We start from the raw sequence: 20,131 nt of genomic DNA on the forward strand, positions 1-20,131 counted from the left end.
AGCCTGGTCTATACCTGGCCTCCTAAATTTTTGAAGATTAAAAAATGGGAAACTTCTGAGAGTGCCCTTTCCAGACATCTAGAGGGGCAATAGCCTTAAAAGTTTGTACCTCACCCCCAACCATGGTGGGGGTGAGTTTGTCTGGATCTCGCATCTTTAAACTCACTCCCTGTGCTCCCTCTATTTCCAATTCTTAGATTCGCCACTTGATACCATAGCTTCCGAAATGAGGAGAGCATGGAATACAACTAAGATATTTTTCATAGCATTGCTGAATTTAGACTGCAAAAATTCAGTGTGTTCTGCTTTCCCTAGAAAGCAGGTGGGTTGGACTCGCTGTCAACACAAGTAGTTTTTGAGATTTTACATTATTACATCAAAGTACTGACAATATTTTAATTTAATTTTTGCGGCTTTTTTCAGAAACGACAGCTTTGTGCTCAAAGTGGTGCCTTCAATGTCAAAAACAAAGTATTTTGTGAACTATTTCCGGCGATATCTCGGGTATGTACTGCTCATCATCATCAAAAACATACTCTTAAAACCTTTATATACATCATGCAGTCTTAATGTCACAAAGATACATACTTTCTAGGAACCAGGGCAGACCTGCAAGAAAATTGAAATGTATTTGGCACTGATCTCTACTATGGGTTGCTCATCGGCCAATTCTTGTGCAGAAAAAATAGTGAGGCCACCAATGCCATGTTGAAGGGACTAAGTGATGCAAGAGTGTAGACAATTTTCTTTTGGCATTTGTTTAAATTAGTGTTAAAAATAATGATCCTTGCAATACTTTTTAATAATAAATTTAGATTCAACCTAAGGATTTTTTTCAAATCATCTACTTGACACGACTGTTTATGCAGTTTACAAAAGCGTGAGCGAAGTCGCGTTGTTATAGTAATGTCAATCACTAACAACGCAGTTAACTTCGCTTGTGCTTTTTAAACCGCATAAACAGGAACAAAAACAACACAATTCCTGAGATGCAAGTCAGGTGAAAATGAAAATACTGTCATCAAAAAGTTGTGCTTTTTTTCAAGTAGAATAACAATTTGGACAAAATATTTAACAACAAATACAAAGAAATGCAAAAAAATAAGTAACTGACAAAAATACATTTATTATTCTAAAAATGATTATAAAATATCATTAGTACAGTATTTATTCTTAATACTACTATATACAATTAAAAACTATATTTCATGAAGTCAAATATAATGATTTTAAAATATTCATTACATTATATTCAGTGGTTATTGTTACAACAGTCTTAAACAAATTTCTAACTGTGATTGGATGCTATTGTATGTATGAATTAGATTAAGAATTTGTTTAAGACTGGTGTAACTATAGTCACTGCCTGTCGTTATATTCATTATAAGAATTTTAATTTGTTACATTACTCTCTGTGTTTGTAGGAAATTAAAAATGAATTAAAAAGAAAAGAAGAGGAGCTTGCAGCCAGTATGCAGTCGTTAGTGACCACAGTTTGAACAATAAATAACACATCCAACAATGCAATGGGGCAGCCACAGATTAACAACCAGGACCACTAAGGCATTGTGGGTGGTATTCTGGCCTATGTTCTTGTGATTGTAGTTTTTGCAGCATTTGCATACACAGTTAAGTATGTACTGAAAAATATATCCCAAGAATAATGAAATAGAAACTATGTATTATTATGTTGTAAGATTGATCTGTTTTTTTAAATCTTAGAGAGATTATTTTAGGGATTTGATGAAATATAAACCCTTGTACTTTTTATAAAATAGTAAAAAATCTGTAGTAGGATTATTATATTAGATTCTAATTTTAGTCAAGTGCATTGGATGGGCAAGCATAACTGGATCAATTAAACTGCATTTTGTACTAAGTTAATCTAAATAATCCTGTGTTTAATTTCTAAATCACCAATATGATTGTAAAGATAATATAAATAATTCCTGTCTGAACATTTCGATCAAACTTAACTACCTAGTTAATGACATTAATAAGCAGCTAAGTTAACCAGATCACAGTTAATTTTTGGCAATGATACGATCACAGTTAATTTTTGGCAATGATTGTAGAGTATTGATAAGTTATCTGAATACAACCATGGAGAAAAGAAAAATAAACTATACTTATAATTCCTGCATCATCATCAGTTAGATATATGAAGTTAATCTAGTTAATCCTGTTCTCATTTGGAGCAACATTAACACTAAACTAGGTAATGATAAGCAGCTAAATTAACCAGATCACAGTGATTTTTTGTATCGGCAGCGATACTACAGTATTGCTAATTATAACTACTAATTTCTGCATCATCATCAATTAGATTATTAAGTTAATCCTGTTCTCATCTGGATCAAGATTAACATTAAACTAGTTAATGATAAGCAGCTGAATTAACCAGGTCACAGTGAATCTACCTGCATCTCTATTCAGCATCGTGTTTGGTAATTTATAGTAAAGGTTGCCTCTTGTGGTTCTACTGTTAAGATCTCCGTCTTATCCAGGACAATTGTATGGTCCTGATTGTCTGGATTGTTCATATCATAAAGTGTTTAATTTTAAGATGTTAACATACTGGATAGTTGAATTTTCATCAAACTATTATTGTTATTATTTAAAAATATGTACTTCAAAATCAGGTAGACAGATTTTCTGATAACAATTTTTAGGCATATTAATATTCTTGTCACTTTTATTGTTAGTTAGTACTGTTTATAGTTAATTGTAAGCTTATATCATTCCACATTAGTTTAAACTTTAAAATCTTTAAAATGTGTACTTGGTCTTTTCATTGTCACCACCAGGGAGATGTAAAATTTTAACATCTCCCTAGTCGCCACCATCCTTATGAAGAGCAACATCTTCCTAATTATCTCTATCACCATCATCATCATCATCACCACGACCACCATCATCAACATCATCTTCACCACCACAACCACCGTCACCACCATCATCACCTTCATCATCATCATCAGTGCTGTCATCATCATCATCATCATCGTCGTGATCATCATCGTGATCACCATTACCACAACCATACCATCATCACCATTATCCTCGTCTTTGTATTCATGATCATTATCATCATCAATGTCATCAACATCATTATCATTATCTTCATCATCATCCTCACCATCACCACAACCATAACGACTATCGTCGCATCGTCATCGTCATGAGCAGCAGCATCACCATTTAAACCACCATCAGTATCATATGCCATCACCAGTTTCATCATTATTATCAGCAAAATCATCATCATAATCAATATCACGGCAACCAACACCATTATCATTATTAGTACTGTATTAATTTTCAGCATCACCATCAAATAAAAAAAAAATTCTGATAATTTACTAATAAAAAATTAATTATGTCATGATTTAGTCAACGTCATTTATTTTTAGTTTACTTCCGTTTGTCATTTAATATTTTATATAGTGGCCTTTCACGCTAATGTAATATTTTGTAAATAGTCCAAATGATTATATTATGTTATTTAAGTATATCTATTTTGTAATAATATTAATATTACTACAGTGTAATGATGTTACTACAGGTCTACCTTCAATTAAAGACCACTTTTGAGACTAGGGTTCCCATGGTCTTTTGCAGCTTTAGTCTCTAATTAGAATATTAAAGATAAAAGACATTTTTGACTTTGGGACCACAGAAAAGTGGTGTTTATTTAATTGGAGGTGGTCTTTAATCAGAGGGACACCTGTATTTTATTTCATTACTTTCTTTGTTGTTTTACCAGTTTTTCACTGTGATTGTGTTATCCTATTTGATCCTCACTAGCGTTCCATACACGTAAATTTTGAGAAAAATAGGTGTGTACGTTTATTTATTGCACTAACAATGAAAGTGTGCTATTGCCTGTATCTAAACTACATTGCTGCTGCATACAGTATTAAGGTTTGCATGACAATTCAATATAAGCTTTGTAGTGGAGATAGTGTGCAATGTAAAGTTTAGTGGCATTTTTCTTATTTTAATTTGTGGGAATAGTACACCTGATCCCAAAAAAATATTTAATGTATTTCAGAAAGTGTATGTTTTTTTTTAGTCAAATAGACCAAAAAAAAAGTAATTGTAAAGTTGTCTTTTCATTATTTCATTGTAGACAATGGTGTATCTATTAGTCTTGAAACTGTCTCTTATACACATCTAGATGTGTATAAGAGACAGGTATAATTATTAGGCATAGGCCTATTAGCAGAGTATGTGTTTTCACAGTCAAATTACTTGCTGATGAAAATCAAAACAATGAATCTTAGGCCTACGTACATTTGCTAACTTTGCTTAAAACATTCTAAATGTGGGGGGGGGGGGGTGGACACTGGGCGGTAAGTATTTTGGTGGGTGTGCTCCCCTGCGCCTTCTCCTAGATACGCCACCGGTAGACAGCTGGTTTCAACAATTTAAAGATACTGCTTTAAGTCCGACTATCAGCATCTCTTGTAACTGCATCTATCCACGTTCATGATTACGATGACGATATAGGCCTAAATGTAAGTTTGAGTACTTAATCTTTTTAAATTTTTACGACGCACATCATGTGTAGCGTTTGAATATTTTTAACCCTCAACAAAACACTGCATTTAAAAACCTTAACTTCAAGTGAATGATGTAACACACTTCGTCGCGAACGTTCCGTCTATGATGTCTGTGTGAGTGAGGTGGTTAGAAAATATGGGGATATCATTTTTCCTGTTTCTAGAAAGCAAAATTGATAAAATGGCATTTAATGCAATGATCCTGCAAATGGCCATGTCCATGAATAGCAGGGGCGGATTTAAGGGGGCTGGCCCCCCCTTTTGGGAAGTAAAAAAATTAAAAAATTAAAAAAAGAGGGAAAAAGAAAAAAATAATAACCCAGAATGTCTCAAATGTTATGTTCGGGCGTCTAGAACACAAAAATTTCACGGGGGAATGCCCCCGGACCCCCTACGACAGTGTTGTCTCAATCGGCCCAACTTTCCAGAGATGTGTTAATGATTACTTAGCGGGTGCTAGTGCACAAAATAAGGTGATATTTTTTTGCTTAAAACATCCTAAATGTGGGGGGGGAGGGGGGTGGACACTGGGCGGTAAGTATTTTGGTGGGTGTGCTCCCCTGCGCCTTCTCCTAGATACGCCACCGGTAGACAGCTGGTTCTAACAATTCAAAGATACTGCTTTAGGTCCGACTATCAACATCTCTTGTTACTGCATCTATCCACGTTCATGATTACGATGACGATATAGGCCTAAATGTAAGTTTGAGTACTTAATCTTTTTAAATTTTTACGACGCACATTATGTGTAGCGTTTGAATATTTTTAACCCTCAACAAAACACTGCATTTAAAAAACCTTAACTTCAAGTGAATGATGTAACACCCTTCGTCGCGAACGTTCCGTCTATGATGTCTGTGTGAGTGAGGTGGTTAGAAAATATGGGGATATCATTTTTCCTGTTTCTAGAAAGCAAAATTGATAAAATGGCATTTAATGCAATGATCCTGCAAATGGCCATGTCCATGAATAGCAGGGGCGGATTTAAGGGGGCTGGCCCCCCCTTTTGGGAAGTAAAAAAATTAAAAAATTAAAAAAAGAGGGAAAAAGAAAAAAATAATAACCCAGAATGTCTCAAATGTTATGTTCGGGCGTCTAGAACACAAAAATTTCACGGGGGAATGCCCCCGGACCCCCTACGACAGTGTTGTCTCAATCGGCCCAACTTTCCAGAGATGTCCAAAAAAGGGGGGGGGGGCGAAATTTGGGCCGATCGAGACAACAATGTCCTAGGGGGTCATTTTTCTGTTCTAGACGCCCGAAAATAACACTTGAGGCGTTCTGGGCTATCGTTTTTTTTTCTTTTTCTTTCTTTTTTTCTTTCTTTTTACTTTTACCCAAAGGGGGGGGGGGGCGCCCCCCCCCCCCCCCAATCCCGCCCCTGAATGATCATCTTTTTTTTCATTCAAAAATCGCCCCTTGAAATATCCCAGTTCCCATAATAACCCCCTCAGTTTTCTTCATCTCTATCCATAAGCACCCCCTCAAATTCTGTTTTCATGTGCTCCCAAGGGCGCAGATCTGTTTTGAAGGTCGGAGGGACATTTCATGAGTCCACACCTACCTCAACCCCACCATGATGGACTGAGGTGCGAAAATTTGAGGAAATGGTACCTCTAGTGGCGTATCTGTCTTGAAATATGGGGTGCCGGTTGGGTTGGGGTTGAGGGAAGGTGAAGTAGGGGGATCGTGAGGGGTGCTAACTCGCAAAATAAGGTGATTTTAGGTGATTTTTAGGAGATACAGAGTAATACTTGAAGGGGGCAGTGCACCCCGTAGATACGCCACTGCTCTAGATGATCGGATATCATCTACTCAAACCATCTGGCGGTAATGATAGACAATATACAGTATATAAATTAACATTATATATTTTTACTACAGAATTTAATTGAATTTGTGTAATAGTATATACGACACTAAAAATATACTGTATTATTGAATCTGATAACAAGTTGGAATAAGTTTTTTAAGGCAAGACGTTTTTTTATACCTTTTTTAGCGAACCCGCCGACTGAATATTGATGATTTTGAATTTAAAAAAAAATAATTTTTGGCCAGTTAGCGCACCCGCCACCAAGAAAAAGTAGAAATTTCAGAAAAAAATGAAGTTTTTTTATTTACTTTTTATTTACTTTTATTACGCCCTCCGCTGTCTTGAAATCTCCAAATATAAGATATATATATTTCTTCCTAAATTTGAAGCATTCATTAACCATCCTATTTTACATTCGCCAATAAAATTTTATTTTTATTTTCTCCTCCGTTTGGATGCCATTTTGGCAATACTGTTTGCTAAATAAGAAAATAAAATTTTATTTGGCGATACTGTTTGCTAAATAAGAAAACAAAATTGTATATTTATTTTTATTCCGCCCTCCACCAAAAATCTTAAAAAAAAATAATAACAACTCCCTGAAATATGTATGCGGAGAAACAAGGAATAAAAAGGTCTCGTCTAATGATTCAAATATCAAGTAAACCTATAGAACTGACTTGACTCGAAAATTATTGATGCAAGTTTATTTCTGTTTTATTATTAGGTCTACTCAATCTTAGGTAAATTATTATGACGGACAACCCAATGCTGGGGACGCCCTTTTACATGATCTATGTACCGAAAGTTTTTTTGCCTTTACGCGGAACTGTATCAGGAGTTTTCGCGTCTCATCCTTTTTAACTAAACGCACTTGTGACGCAATAGTAAATTGACGGGATCGTTGATTGTTGAAGGACTGGGCCTACGGTGGTGATGCACGGGAGTAAGTTATGTTGAATTTGTTCGCTAAATAGTGTTTCACAACTGATCGTGCTGACTTGGTCGTCAATTATATATTGACCTATCGACTGTAGGTATTACTGTATTAGATTTTCAAGAGTGAGAAAGGCTATGCGTAATAACATAATAATAGTTCGAATGATAACCTTGGTCCGAGCTAGGCCCTACTTAGTACTTCCTTGTAATTTTTTGCTGTGGGCTTAGCCTAGCTAGGCCTCTCTTGGCCTAGACCGAATCGGAATGCATTTAGGGCCTAGCTAAGCTTAGGCATATTATTGGGATTAGGCTAGGCCTAAAAAAGGCTACTCTTTGGTAGACCTGTCTAGTGCCCAGTGCTTGCTTAGGCCCCAACCCATAAAATAATTATTTAAGTTTATCATATCACCACCTCACTCATCAATTTTGGGGAAATTCCGATTTTTTTTTTTTTTTTTTTTTCAACAGATTTTTACTTCAAACGGTCGTTTTTCCATCTTTCTTCACTTGAAAATCTCAGGATTTCTTGCAAATATGTTTTTCTGGTACAACAAAAACATTTTTTTTTTTTTTTAAATACAAATTTGATTCTACTCTTATGACCTTTTATATATATTTGTCCTTCACCATTGATTTACTTGCCGTTACGAACATCGGTAAAATGGGGGCGAGGTTAGCAAAAAAAAAAAAAGAAGAAAAATACCTCCCTCCCTCATCAGTTTTTATTTTTTGATAGGGTCATGAACTAATAATTTTTTTTATGGGCCTTCCTTAGCTATGAATGTGACAAGTAATATTGTCATATTGTATTGATGATGATGTGTGTAATGCCTAGGTAGCTTGAAATGAATACACGTTTTCCAGGAATTGGTAGACATGTTGAAGTGATGACAAACAACCCAAGTCAGTGGTGCATGACCAACAAAAATAAGATAAGCTTTGAGTCTAAATTCTTGACGACATGTTATTTGAAAATTCGTAACTCCTCAACTGAGAGACGTATCACATTATTTTTCTCTGGAAAATGTTTTTAAAAGACTAACTACACCCACTAGATATGGTTGAAAAATTAAACATTTTTTTGACCTAGTGAAATAAAGATGAAAAAACAGGGATCCCAAGTCTCCTGGAAGTCCCAAGAATCTCCTGGAATTTGGGACGGCCTCCCGCAAGCAAACATGAATTTCCCGAAAATAACACATCTCCGGCAAATTATTAATATTTACATTACATGGTTTTATTTTTTTTATTATTAACTCTCTCACGGAAGTCAGTACAATGGGAGAAATGTTTTATTTCAGGAATGGGAAGAATGGAAGTCAAAGGGCTTGGAGATTTCAAGGCAACGACAAGCTTAATAAGAATAAAGAAAAAATTTTCTTTTTTTCGGCGGGTGTGCTAATTGGCCAAATATAAAATTTTATGTTTATTCAGAATCATCATTATTGGCGGGCAGTGGGTTTGCTAAACAGGGTATAAAAATAGACTCGTCTATTAGGATAGATCTCTACTGACAAGTCTTGCCTAGCTATTTAATTTTTACAATTTTTAATTTATTTTTGCAGGTAGTCATTATTTTCACCATACCGTTGAAAGTGTCAAGATTCATTACTGTATGGTAGGAAAATCGTACTATGAGCAGAAGACAACAGACCACAGCGACTGCTCGTCTCATGCAAGACTATGCACGCATCATTAAAGACCCAGTTCCTTACATCACCGCAGCTCCCCTGCCATCAAATATGTTAGAATGGTATGTCTTTGTTTAGAAATACTGTAATACTAGTACAGTAGTGCAATTTTTAAAGAAATTAATTTATACAGTGTTTTTTGCCATTTATTTGTGTTTGAAATTTATTTCAAATTTTTGTTATTCATAATAGCAACTAATTTTCACAATTTACATAATTTATAACTGTGTGATGTATATATTATGTGCTACGGTTGACATCTGGGAAATCTTGTAAATTCAGTTTGTTTTTGTTTAGTTGGAAATAGACAATTGTCATGTGGCAGAGTGGGAATTACTGTGGATAATTTGAAGTGCAATCAGTGTTAAAGTATAGGAAAGGGTAATTTTATGGTTTCAAAAAGAACCGCCCACCATTAACATGAGAAATAAATGGCAAGGAAAGGCACTGCTATTGTTTATTTATTATTGTTCTTTTTAACCTAATGCATAAAATGATTTGGGATCCAACTTACAGTTCATTGCATGTTTCTTTTCATAGTTCCTCTTAGCTTTTTCAATCTCAGACTTGGCATGTTTTGTGCACATTGCATAATTAACATAGTCAGTATGTTCTTTAGAATTACAGAATGTACAATTTCCTCTTTTTCCGTGGCAATCTTACTGATTTCCTATAAATATAAGGTCATTTAATTTTCTTTCTACGCAATCTCATGGGCATATATTCACTGTTAGCGTTATCAGTCACTCTACTGAATTTGTCCTGAGCTTCAGAAACTGATTTTTTTTAATTTTTTAACTCCAGACCAATCATACTCAAATGAATAAGATAAGATAAGATAATAAGATAAGATAAGATAAGCTTTATTGATCTATTCACATATAGATATACATAAACAGAAATGTTCCTTGAATCTGGCTTAAACACGTCAACACCAACAAACATCAAATTACAAAAAGCAAAGAAATTGTAACTCAACTACTCATTACATAATTTAAATATTATATATGAAATTTTTTAAATATTAATTAAAATTAAAGTTATTATTACGAAAAATTTCATTTACAACAAATTGACTCCATTGTTCATAATTAGCTCCATGACTGCATAGATAGTTTATCTGCCTAGCTCTGTTTATTAGTAGAATAGTAAGTTGCTTGATTACACTTGTTATCTCTGATCATTGTATACTACATTTTATCCGATAGTGAGACTATTGCTAATTATGTATGCATAAGCTCTTTTTTATTTTGTTTTCAATTTTTTACTTCACACACCATTGACTGCCAGTGAAAGCTTGTGTTGAATATCTAACATCTAAGTTAGTGCTGCCCTTTAATTTTCTTTGTATATTGTTTAGACTAACACGGCTTCATTACCACTTTTAACAAATTGAATAGAATTCAAAATCAAAAATATCAATTGCAGTTCAAATATATATCAAAAATATAAAAATTGCACATGAATACTAGACAACTCTAACAATTACATACATACACACACACAAAAATACACCAGGTACATAAAATATTCGAGCAGGTCAAAAATCAATTATAATTATAAACTACAAAAATAAAAGTACAAAAGTTACAAAAACAACAACACCAAAAAAGCAATAACATAAAAAACGTAAATAAACTTGACTAGCATACAGTGGCTAGCTGAGAGATCACACCAATTAGCCTTTCCATAGTTGGAAACATACACTACTGTATCTTTGATTAAATGCCTCAATACAAAAGTCACATTCAATAATCTCATGATCACTTGAACCAAGTTTTCAAACAACCTTCAAGTTTGAAATCATATTCTCCTCATTGGTTAAAAATAAGTTTAAGATGTTACCACAGCGAGTATGAAAATTTACTTGCTGCTTGAACAAAGTCTAAACAAGTTCGCATAATCTTAAAAGCTCCAATGAGGGCAGTATAATAGGGGCAGTAGAGCTAAAAAGATCTATTAATCAATCAGCGGAGTGTTTCTAGAGCTGCTCATGAGGGCAGTATAATAGAGGCAGTCCAGTAGAGCTAAAAAAGATCTATTAAAATCAATCAACCATTAATCATTCAACCTCATGAGGGCAGTATAATAGAGGCAGTAGAGCTAAAAATATCTATTAATCAATCAGCCGAGTATCTCTAGAGCTCCTCATCAGAGGTGTTTCTAGAGCTTCTATCGGAGCTAAAATCTCTACCTTCAAGGTCCGCTTCAAGGAGCTCCCAATCAATTCCAGGGTAATTAAAATCCCCAGTGATATTCAAAGGAAAGCAACGGTTTTCTTGAGTGGAATAAACATTTTTGAATTATTTTGGGTGAATGATAAACACTGCCTATAATAGCTCTCTTATTTTCTTTCAGTTTGATCTTGACCCAAACAGAACCACAGTTTGAAAAATCCTTTAACTCATAGGCAACTAGAGATTCCCTAATATACACCAATACATCACCACCTCTGCCGTCCCTAGTATCGTGACGATCTTATCTAAAGGGAGGCCAAAAACATTTTAAGCTCAAGAATGAATCACTAATATTTTCATTTGTCCCTGACTCGGTTAAAACAATTAAATTCGGCTTCCTGTCTGAAATAAGGTCCCCCAGCTCATCAATTTTATTAACAACATTCTGTGCATTTGTATAAAGAATTTTAATACTTGACAAGAAATCAGAACTTAAATCATTGTAATAGTTAAAGGTTGCACAGAACTGTCCAAAAAAGTGACATTAGTAGTAGCGTCCGACAACACAGTGTTATCCTCATTTTGAGAATCCTCCTCATTTGTACCAACAACTTAAAGAATAATTTCATTTTGTGAAACCTCATTTATTAACTTCTTTTGAAAATTAACAGTACCACAAATTAGAATTTTTAATACCAAAAATCAAAGAGGAAACAGAATGCGACAAAAAGTTTACTTTTTCACGTGTCAAGAAAAACAGCTTTTGATAAACGTAAACTTTTTGGACCTTCTAACTCAAAATTAAATTTCTCAACAGAGACATTTCTGCAGCAGACCATATCAAACTCTCAATTTCCAGTCAATTTGGTATAGTTACTGGCATTCCAACCATCATTATTTAACATCAAATATGTGCTCTACAGCAAAAACAATCCTAATAAACCATGCATTTTTCTATTATCTAGCGTCACTAGCGCTGCCTGTTTACAATTGATACCCACTATACATCACATGACCAACCTAGTAGAATGTGTCTATTGTTTCAAATAAGATCCAACAATATAAAACAGATTTATAGCCTACTGATTTACATTTTGCAGTGTTAGAAATCTTTCTACTAGTGAATCCAAAGAATTTATGGTTTAAATCTTGGTCCAGATTATGAAATTATAAACTGTTGTATGCCCATATATCATGATGTGCTCATATATGGTCATGATGTGATGTCATCACGACCATATACATGTTTTTGTTAAATCAAATTGTTAGTTTGGACAGGATTTTAGAGTGTTTCTGTGTATTCAACAATTCATGTAGAGATTTTTCAAAATGTTCTTTAATAAATTCTTAAATTGTATTTTTCAAGCTTTTTAGAGCAACACAGAAGTATATCAAGATATACATTATGAATCAAATTGAGTATTTACATTGTTATAATGTATACAATTTTGTATTTATATATTTTCCAGGCACTATGTGGTTTTAGGTCCAGAGAACACACCCTATGAAGGTGGATTCTATCATGGAAAATTGATGTTTCCCAAGGAATTTCCATTTAAACCCCCAAGCATCTATATGATAACACCAAACGGCAGATTTAAGTGTAATACCAGGTAATTATTAGTACAGGTCTCCCTCCAATTAAAGACCACTTTTGGGACCAGGCTTGCCATTGTCTTTAGTAGCTTTGGCCTCTAATTAGTGTAACAGAGATAACAGACATTTGTTACATTGGGAGCACAGAAAAGTGGTCTTAAATTGGAGGAGTCTTTAATTAGAGGAATACCTATAATTATATAATAGTCAAAAACCTCCTCCACCATGGCATATGCTACAACATTGGACCTCAATTATATTCAAACCGTAGGTCTTGCATATTTAAAAGATCATTTCTTGATGTTGCATTGTACAAGACTTGGGATTTTACTGGAAAATTACACTTTTACCTGCAACCATGATTTGTTTACCTCGAAGAGTGATGTCATGAGGTTGCGATTGCAATACGTCGTTGGCGTCGGTATAAATACATTCTCCATAGAAGCATGCGGGCCATCAACCGTCGGCTTTACAATTACTGCGTGACGTTGAGTGGTGTGACCAAGGAAAATGTTATGCAGGCTGTTTTTATTAAGCTTTGTCCAAATTTTCTTTGACAAAAAATATGTATGTCCATATATAGTCATGATGTGCCTATATATAGTAATGATGTGCTTATATATAGTAACGATGTGATACCTATATGACCATATATAGGTATGTTGCATGTTTTTGTCAAATAAAGTTTGATAGCCTCGACAGGGCTTTGAATTGTTTTTCAGTCAAATTGGCTATGTGGTTGGTTTGACTAAAAAAAAAAAAATCAAATTTGACTAGGGTGCTTATATATTTTGCAATAATTTTTGTCCTGTTGCTTTTTTCCAGACTCTGTCTATCCATCAGTGATTTCCATCCGGACACCTGGAACCCAGCCTGGTCTGTGTCAACGATTCTTACAGGTCTTCTCAGCTTCATGGTTGAAACAAATCCGACACTAGGCAGCATTGAAACCTCAGACTACACAGTAAGCCATAACCTCACACCGACAAGCCTAAAAAAGTTATTTCAGTGTTGACGGGCATAACACAATTATAGCCAGGTTGATTAGTGAATCAAGTGGCTCAAAGCTAGTCAGAAACGCCTGATGCGAGCACAGTTTCATGCCAGGTGCAAGCACATGCCATATAGTTTAGAGCTGTACTTTAGTGGTTGAAATGATAAATTTCCAGGGACTTGGGTTCATTTCCTGCCAGACCAGTTGTAAGAGGAACTAGCCAGCCTTCTAAATTTTTGAAGTTTAAAAAACATAATTGGGGAAAATTTATCAGAGTGCCACTTCCAGCCATAGCGATAATATTTTGTGCCTCACCTGCAACCATGGTGTGGCTGAGGTGGTCTGTACCTTTCGTCTTTAAAACTCACTCCCTTTTCCACATCTATTTCCAATTCTTGGATTTGCCACTGGTTTAGTTCCTTAAACGAGGAGAGCGGACGAGTTGAATGGTCGAGAGTTTGAGGCAGGGATGCCGCAACCTGCTCGCTGGTTCGAACTGCATGCTTTCCTATGCACTTTTAAAAACCAAGTAAGTTCTTCAAGAAGAGTATGAGTTACTGTCATTGTGGACAGACGAAAGTGTGCCTCTTGACAGATGTGATGCAACCCTTAGGGGAGAAGAAAGTTGTTGAATTACGCCTATGCGCAATTTAGTCTAGTAAAGTTGCAACTCATAGGTTATCTCCTACCTTTACCTTTATACCTAGGGTATTTTTCATAGCTGTGCTGAATTTAGGCGGCAAAAAAAGTTCACTATGTTCTGCTTTCCCTAAAAAGCAGGTTAGCCTTGCTATCAACACAATTTTTTTAGATTTTACATGATTACATCAAAGTACCAACAATATCAACTTTAATTTTGGGATTTTTTTTTTCAGAAACGTCAGCTCTCTGCTCAAAGCGGTGCCTTCAATGTCAAAAATAAAGTTTTTTGTGAAATCTTTCCAGCGATATCCCAAGTATGTACTGTTCATAATCATTAAAAACATGCTCATAAAACTTGTACAAGTACATTATGCAGTCTTTAGGTTATAAATGTGACACGCTTCTTCAGAACCAGGACACACTTGCAACAAAATTTAAGTAATCTATCATAAATAAACACAATCTATCAGCTATCAGATATATAATATACAATTCAAAAATTTACTTGTTTACAATTTAAAAAAAATAGAAAAACATACGTCAACCATTGGAGTGGAGTTGAAAAGCTTATTGGTTAAGATGCTTGCTTTCTAATGCCGGGTCGCTCAATTAGAAAGAGACTTCACTGACAAAGGGATCATGTTATTTCATTTATTTAAGAGGGCCCTTGAATATCAGCCGAGCTAGGGTACTGTAAGTGTCGCCCTCTATAAATATGGTTTTAAAAAACTCACTAATTCTAAAGAATTTAAGAATAAGGAACAACAAAAACACAACTTTATTGACAGTTCCAGAGATGCCAGGACAGGAAAAATCTGTCATCAAAAAGTTGTGCTTTTTTTCAAGTTGGACAAAGAAAATTTAATAATAATACAAAAAAGAAAAATGAATAAATAAATGACAAAAGTACATTATTTTTCTAAAATTATTTATTCTTTACAAAATGTACTACTAAACATTGTATTTCATTAAATCAAGCATGATTATAAAATATTTCATTACACATCATAGCAGTGGCTATTGTTACACCAGTCTTAAATTCCTAACTGTAATTGGATGTTTTTCTGTGTATCGATTGGATTGAATTAGAGTTGGGAATTCGCTAAAGACTGGTGTAACTAGCCACTGCTTACATTATATTCATTAACAGAATTTTAATTTGTTTCATTACTTTGTGTTTGTAGGAAATTAAAAATGAATTAAAAAGAAGAGAAGAGGAGCTTGCAGCTAGTATGCAGTCATCGGTGACCTCAGGTCGAACGATAAACAACACATCCAACAATGCAATGGGGCAGCCACAGATTAACAACCAGGACCCCCAAGGCATTGTGGGAGGTGCTCTGGCTAATGTTCTTGTGATTGTAGGTTTTGCAGCATTTGCATACACAGTTAAGTATGTACTGAAAAATATATCGCAAGAATGATGAAATAGAAATTATGTATTATTATGTTGTAAGATTAATCAGATATTTAAATCTCAGAGATTGCTTTAGAGATTTGACAAAATGTAATCTCTTGTGCTATTTTTTAAAAATAGTAACTGGTAGAAGGAGATGTATATTGTAAACTTTATCTATAATGTATAATAGATTATTTCTAATTTTGCAATAAATTCAATTAGATTATCTCTAAGCCACTACCCAAAGCCTCTTTGCCAGACTTCCAAGTGGAGTATTCAAGAGGATACTACTGTATAACACTATACTTCTATTTCCTGCATCATTAATTAGATTATCCAGTTAATCTTGTTTTTCTGATTTCATCTGAATCAAGATTAACATTAAAACTCGTTAATGATCACAAAACAGCTAAATTAACCAGATCACAGTAACTTTTTTATACTAGAGTATTGCTAAAGTTACCTAAATATAACCATGCCACACTATACTTCTAATTCCTATATCATCATCAGTTAGATTATTAAGTTAATCCTGTTCTCATCTGGATCAAGATTAACATTAAACTAGTTAATGATAAGCAGCTAAATTAGCCAGATCACAGTGAATTTTGATAAACTAGTTAATGATCTGATAACTAGGTCAAGGTTACTTGATTGTTCTTGTGAATGACTTGTTCTGTTTGAACGATCTTGAGGAACAATTGGTTACTTTAATTACTCAACTAAAATGGTTTCAAAATAGATAATCCTTTCATTTTAATCTGTGATTTATTCTATTATAATTTTGACTGTTAATTTTATTTTTGCTATTCATATTGGAAGTTTATAGAGACACAGTATAAGGCACTTATTTAAGTTGTATGTTTGGATTGGATTAATTTTATTACTGTATCTATTTTGCCATTGTTAATATCAAAATTATTAGGGGAAGTAAAGAAATTCATTTCTATATATTTCTTATATCTGTTATTGTGATTATTCATATTTTAAAATTTGTATATTTTTCATTACCGGTGTAGAGAAGGTATACAGTAACCCAGGAGTGGGCATAAAAATCAGTTGGAGGGCCAAAGTTAATATGTGGTTTAACACAGAGGGCTGCACCCAAACTTTGATGTTTCCATTGACCTTTGAAAATCCTCCAAGCACTGCTTTTACACCACTTTATTCTCAGTTTTAATGTTGCTTTTTTACATATGATTGTTGTCAGGCCGTAAAAAACAAGGTGTTTTCTAGCGAATGTTGCTGGGCGGGCCGCACACATAGGATTTTTTATTCATTTTTGCGGGCCGCAAAATAAATCGATGTTGGACCGCATGTGGTCCGCGGCCGCACTTGCCCATTTGTGCAGTATCCCCAAATAATCTGTGTACAACAGCAATTACGGAGTACTGTACTCCCTAGGGATCTGAGAATATGTTCCATTGGGATTTTCCAATTGCGTTTAGGTAATAATCTGAAGAAGGTTGAAGCCTATTGTTATTGGAATGCACGAAACAGAAATTGATCAACCCAAAGAGCCATGGAAGGGAAAATGCTACATCGCTCACTACTCGATCAGGTAAGACACACCAAAATAAGGAAAATGTTATGGAGAACATTTAAGAAATGAAGTGAAGATGGGCAGGACACATTTCACAAACAGAAGATGGACTAAGAGATCTGGCAATGATGAACCAGAAAAAGGAGGACAGGAAGACAATAAAGAAACGGTCAAGGGATGACATCATCACATACATGTGAACTGGGCTGAGAGCGGCAATGGACAGAAAAGGTGCAAAATGGCTTCACACAGTGAGTGAACAGCCTGATGAATTATTATTGGTATTGTTATTGTTTAAAAATATATACTTCAAAATAAGGATAGAAAGATTTTCTCATAACATTTTTAGGAAAATTAATATTTTTTTTGCTTTTTGTTAGTAACTACTGTACTGTTTATAGTTCATTGTAAGCTTATATCATTCCTTTTGTTATTTTTACCTCGAAAATGTGTACTTGATCTTTTCATTGTCACCACCTTTCTTACAAACAGTAGCATCTGCCAAATTATTTGTATCACCGTTACCATCATCATCATCATAATCACCACTACCACCACCATCGGCATCGTCATCAGTAGTATCATGTGCTGTCATTTAGGTCTTTAATCATCACCACCACCATCATCATCACCTTTACCACAACCATAACAATTGCTATTGTCTTTGTATTCATCCTTATTATCATCATCATCATTATCACTACTACCACCACCATCGGCATCGTCATCAGTAGTATCATGTGCTGTCATCAGTTTCATCATTATTATCAGCAGAATCATCATCAACACGGCAACCATTACCATCATCATTATCAATATTAATTCTCAGTATCACCATCACTTTTAAAAGATTATAATCGTGTGATTCCAATAATTTACAGCGCAATTGTATACCAAAATTAGTGATGATTATAATGTAATGGTTTAGTCAACATCATCCTCAGTTAGCTTAATTAATTTACTTACGTTTATCATTTAATATTATATTAGTGGCCTTTCAGATTAATGTAATATTTTGTAAATAATCAAAATGATTATATTATTATAATAGTAATTATAATAATTTGAATACCGTAGTTATTAGAATAAATGCCCCTGGGTGTTTATTGTCGAGAAGAGTGTTTGAGGGAATGATTATTCCAGGTGAACGTTTATTTGAAGGAAGCGTTTATTTTTTTGGTCTAAAATCTCGGGTGGATGCAGACAGTGCGATCGCACCCCCTAAATTGTATTAAGAAAAATAATTGTTGACATGAATTATTGGTATGATTTTGAAGGTATGAGACTGCAATTTCCCTGTTCCCTGTTGAGACTGTTCAATTCCTGCCAGTTGCAGGATTTTTTCTCACGACATAAACAACTCCACTCCCTAAATCTCATATTGAGATTTAGTTTGTGTAAAGCATCGTGTGTGTATGTTTGTCTTGTGTAAGGGATTGTCACCTACAAGTAGGACAGTGATATATATTCGCTATTGGCAATCCTTGGCACATGTGTTGTGCGCCTAAAGAAAGAATAATAATAATAATAAGATGCCTGAAAATTGTTGAAAAACTGCATAAATGACCCAGGTTTTAACAAAAGAGCGCACACCCAGAGTACTGGTACATCTTATTGTATTTATAGCAACATACCGGTATCTCTGCTCACAAACATCTGAATTACCTATAATACATGACTCAAGTGCACGTGCCTTTATTATATTTTGAGAAGTATGAGAAAAAGTGTGCAAAGATAAGATTGGTTTTCGGCACATGAAGTAGGTGAAGTAAAGTAAATACATCAAAGACAATTAAGTTTTATTTTCTATAGTATACATCCAGCTATTAATTAGATCGTTGATGAATTTTAGTATAAGAGTGTCATATCCGGCAATCTACAGGTACTGTTTTGGCAAATTTTATCACTTCAGCCCCAACATAGTGGGGCCGTGATGGATGTGGACTAAAGGTTAGGGTTACATGAAAGACAGTGTTTTTAAGTTGTATTTTCTATGGTACATCACACATTAATTAGGTCTCTGTGGTTACCGAAAATCGCTGATAAAAGATCATGAGAATTTGTTGGCGCTTCATTTTGACTATATAATGGTGATGTGCTAATTAATCTTACTATATAAAAGTGTCATTTCCGACCATCTACAGGTACTATTTCTACAAAATGTCCCCACCTTTCAAAACAGATCTGCGCCTTTGCACGCACCACCTACCGCCAAATTCTGCATCTGCTCCAGAAAATGGATACGTATACACTCAAATAAATGCCCTTTCATTTCACTGTAATTGTTGAAATAAAACAACATAATTAACGTCAAACCGTGTTATAGCATGTTTTCAAAACATGCTATAACTTCTTTTGATGTGTTATAGCATGTTTTCAAAACGTGTTATAGCATGTTTTCTGAACATGCTATAACACGTCTTTTACCATGTTATAGCATGATTTCAAAAGATCCCAACCACTGGAGTAGAACATTATAGAATGTGTTGAGAATGATGTTGCTTATGAGGCTCAAGAGGGGTTGTTTATTCCAAGTGATGCGTTTATTCTAACAAGTACGCTATATATATAGTGTAATGTTGTTAATATTACCACAGTGTAATAATATTAATATTTTTTTCAGTAGTTTGTAGTAGTTTTTCTTTGTTGTTCTACCTAATTTTTTTTGCCTTGATTGTGATCCTATATGATCCCCTCTAGTGTTTCATACACATAATATTACATACAGTTTATAATCGTGCGTTTATTACACTAACATTTAATGAAAGT

General features: G+C 34.3%; 2 protein-coding genes across 3 annotated transcripts in view; both read left to right on the forward strand.

The window, feature by feature from the left end:
• The window catches only part of LOC117106605 (ubiquitin-conjugating enzyme E2 J2-like), a 7,499-nt gene extending 4,495 nt beyond the window's left edge, over positions 1-3,004 (forward strand). Inside the window, exons 5-6 of the mRNA XM_033247988.1 lie at positions 424-504; positions 1,425-3,004. Coding sequence (XP_033103879.1) covers positions 424-504; positions 1,425-1,499 — 156 coding nt within the window. The 3' untranslated portion in view covers positions 1,500-3,004. The remainder of the gene's footprint in view (positions 1-423; positions 505-1,424) is intronic.
• A 4,254-nt stretch (positions 3,005-7,258) lies between these two features.
• On the forward strand, positions 7,259-16,772 carry LOC117106604 (ubiquitin-conjugating enzyme E2 J2-like). 2 transcript variants are annotated; one of them, XM_033247986.1, is made up of 6 exons: positions 7,259-7,327; positions 8,886-9,073; positions 12,658-12,801; positions 13,610-13,748; positions 14,654-14,734; positions 15,605-16,772. In XM_033247986.1, the coding sequence occupies exons 2-6, from the start codon at positions 8,955-8,957 to the stop codon at positions 15,842-15,844; spliced, it is 723 nt and encodes a 240-aa protein (XP_033103877.1). In that variant the 5' UTR covers positions 7,259-7,327; positions 8,886-8,954; the 3' UTR covers positions 15,845-16,772. The 2 variants fall into 2 exon arrangements, with proteins under 2 accessions (XP_033103877.1, XP_033103876.1); XM_033247985.1 differs by having other exon boundaries at positions 7,274-7,414.
• Positions 16,773-20,131: the final 3,359 nt, after the last annotated feature.

This window comes from Anneissia japonica, unplaced genomic scaffold, assembly GCF_011630105.1.
Source record: "Anneissia japonica isolate Jap-2015-1 unplaced genomic scaffold, ASM1163010v1 scaffold1306_len716249_cov185, whole genome shotgun sequence".
Lineage (NCBI taxonomy): Eukaryota > Metazoa > Echinodermata > Crinoidea > Comatulida > Comatulidae > Anneissia > Anneissia japonica.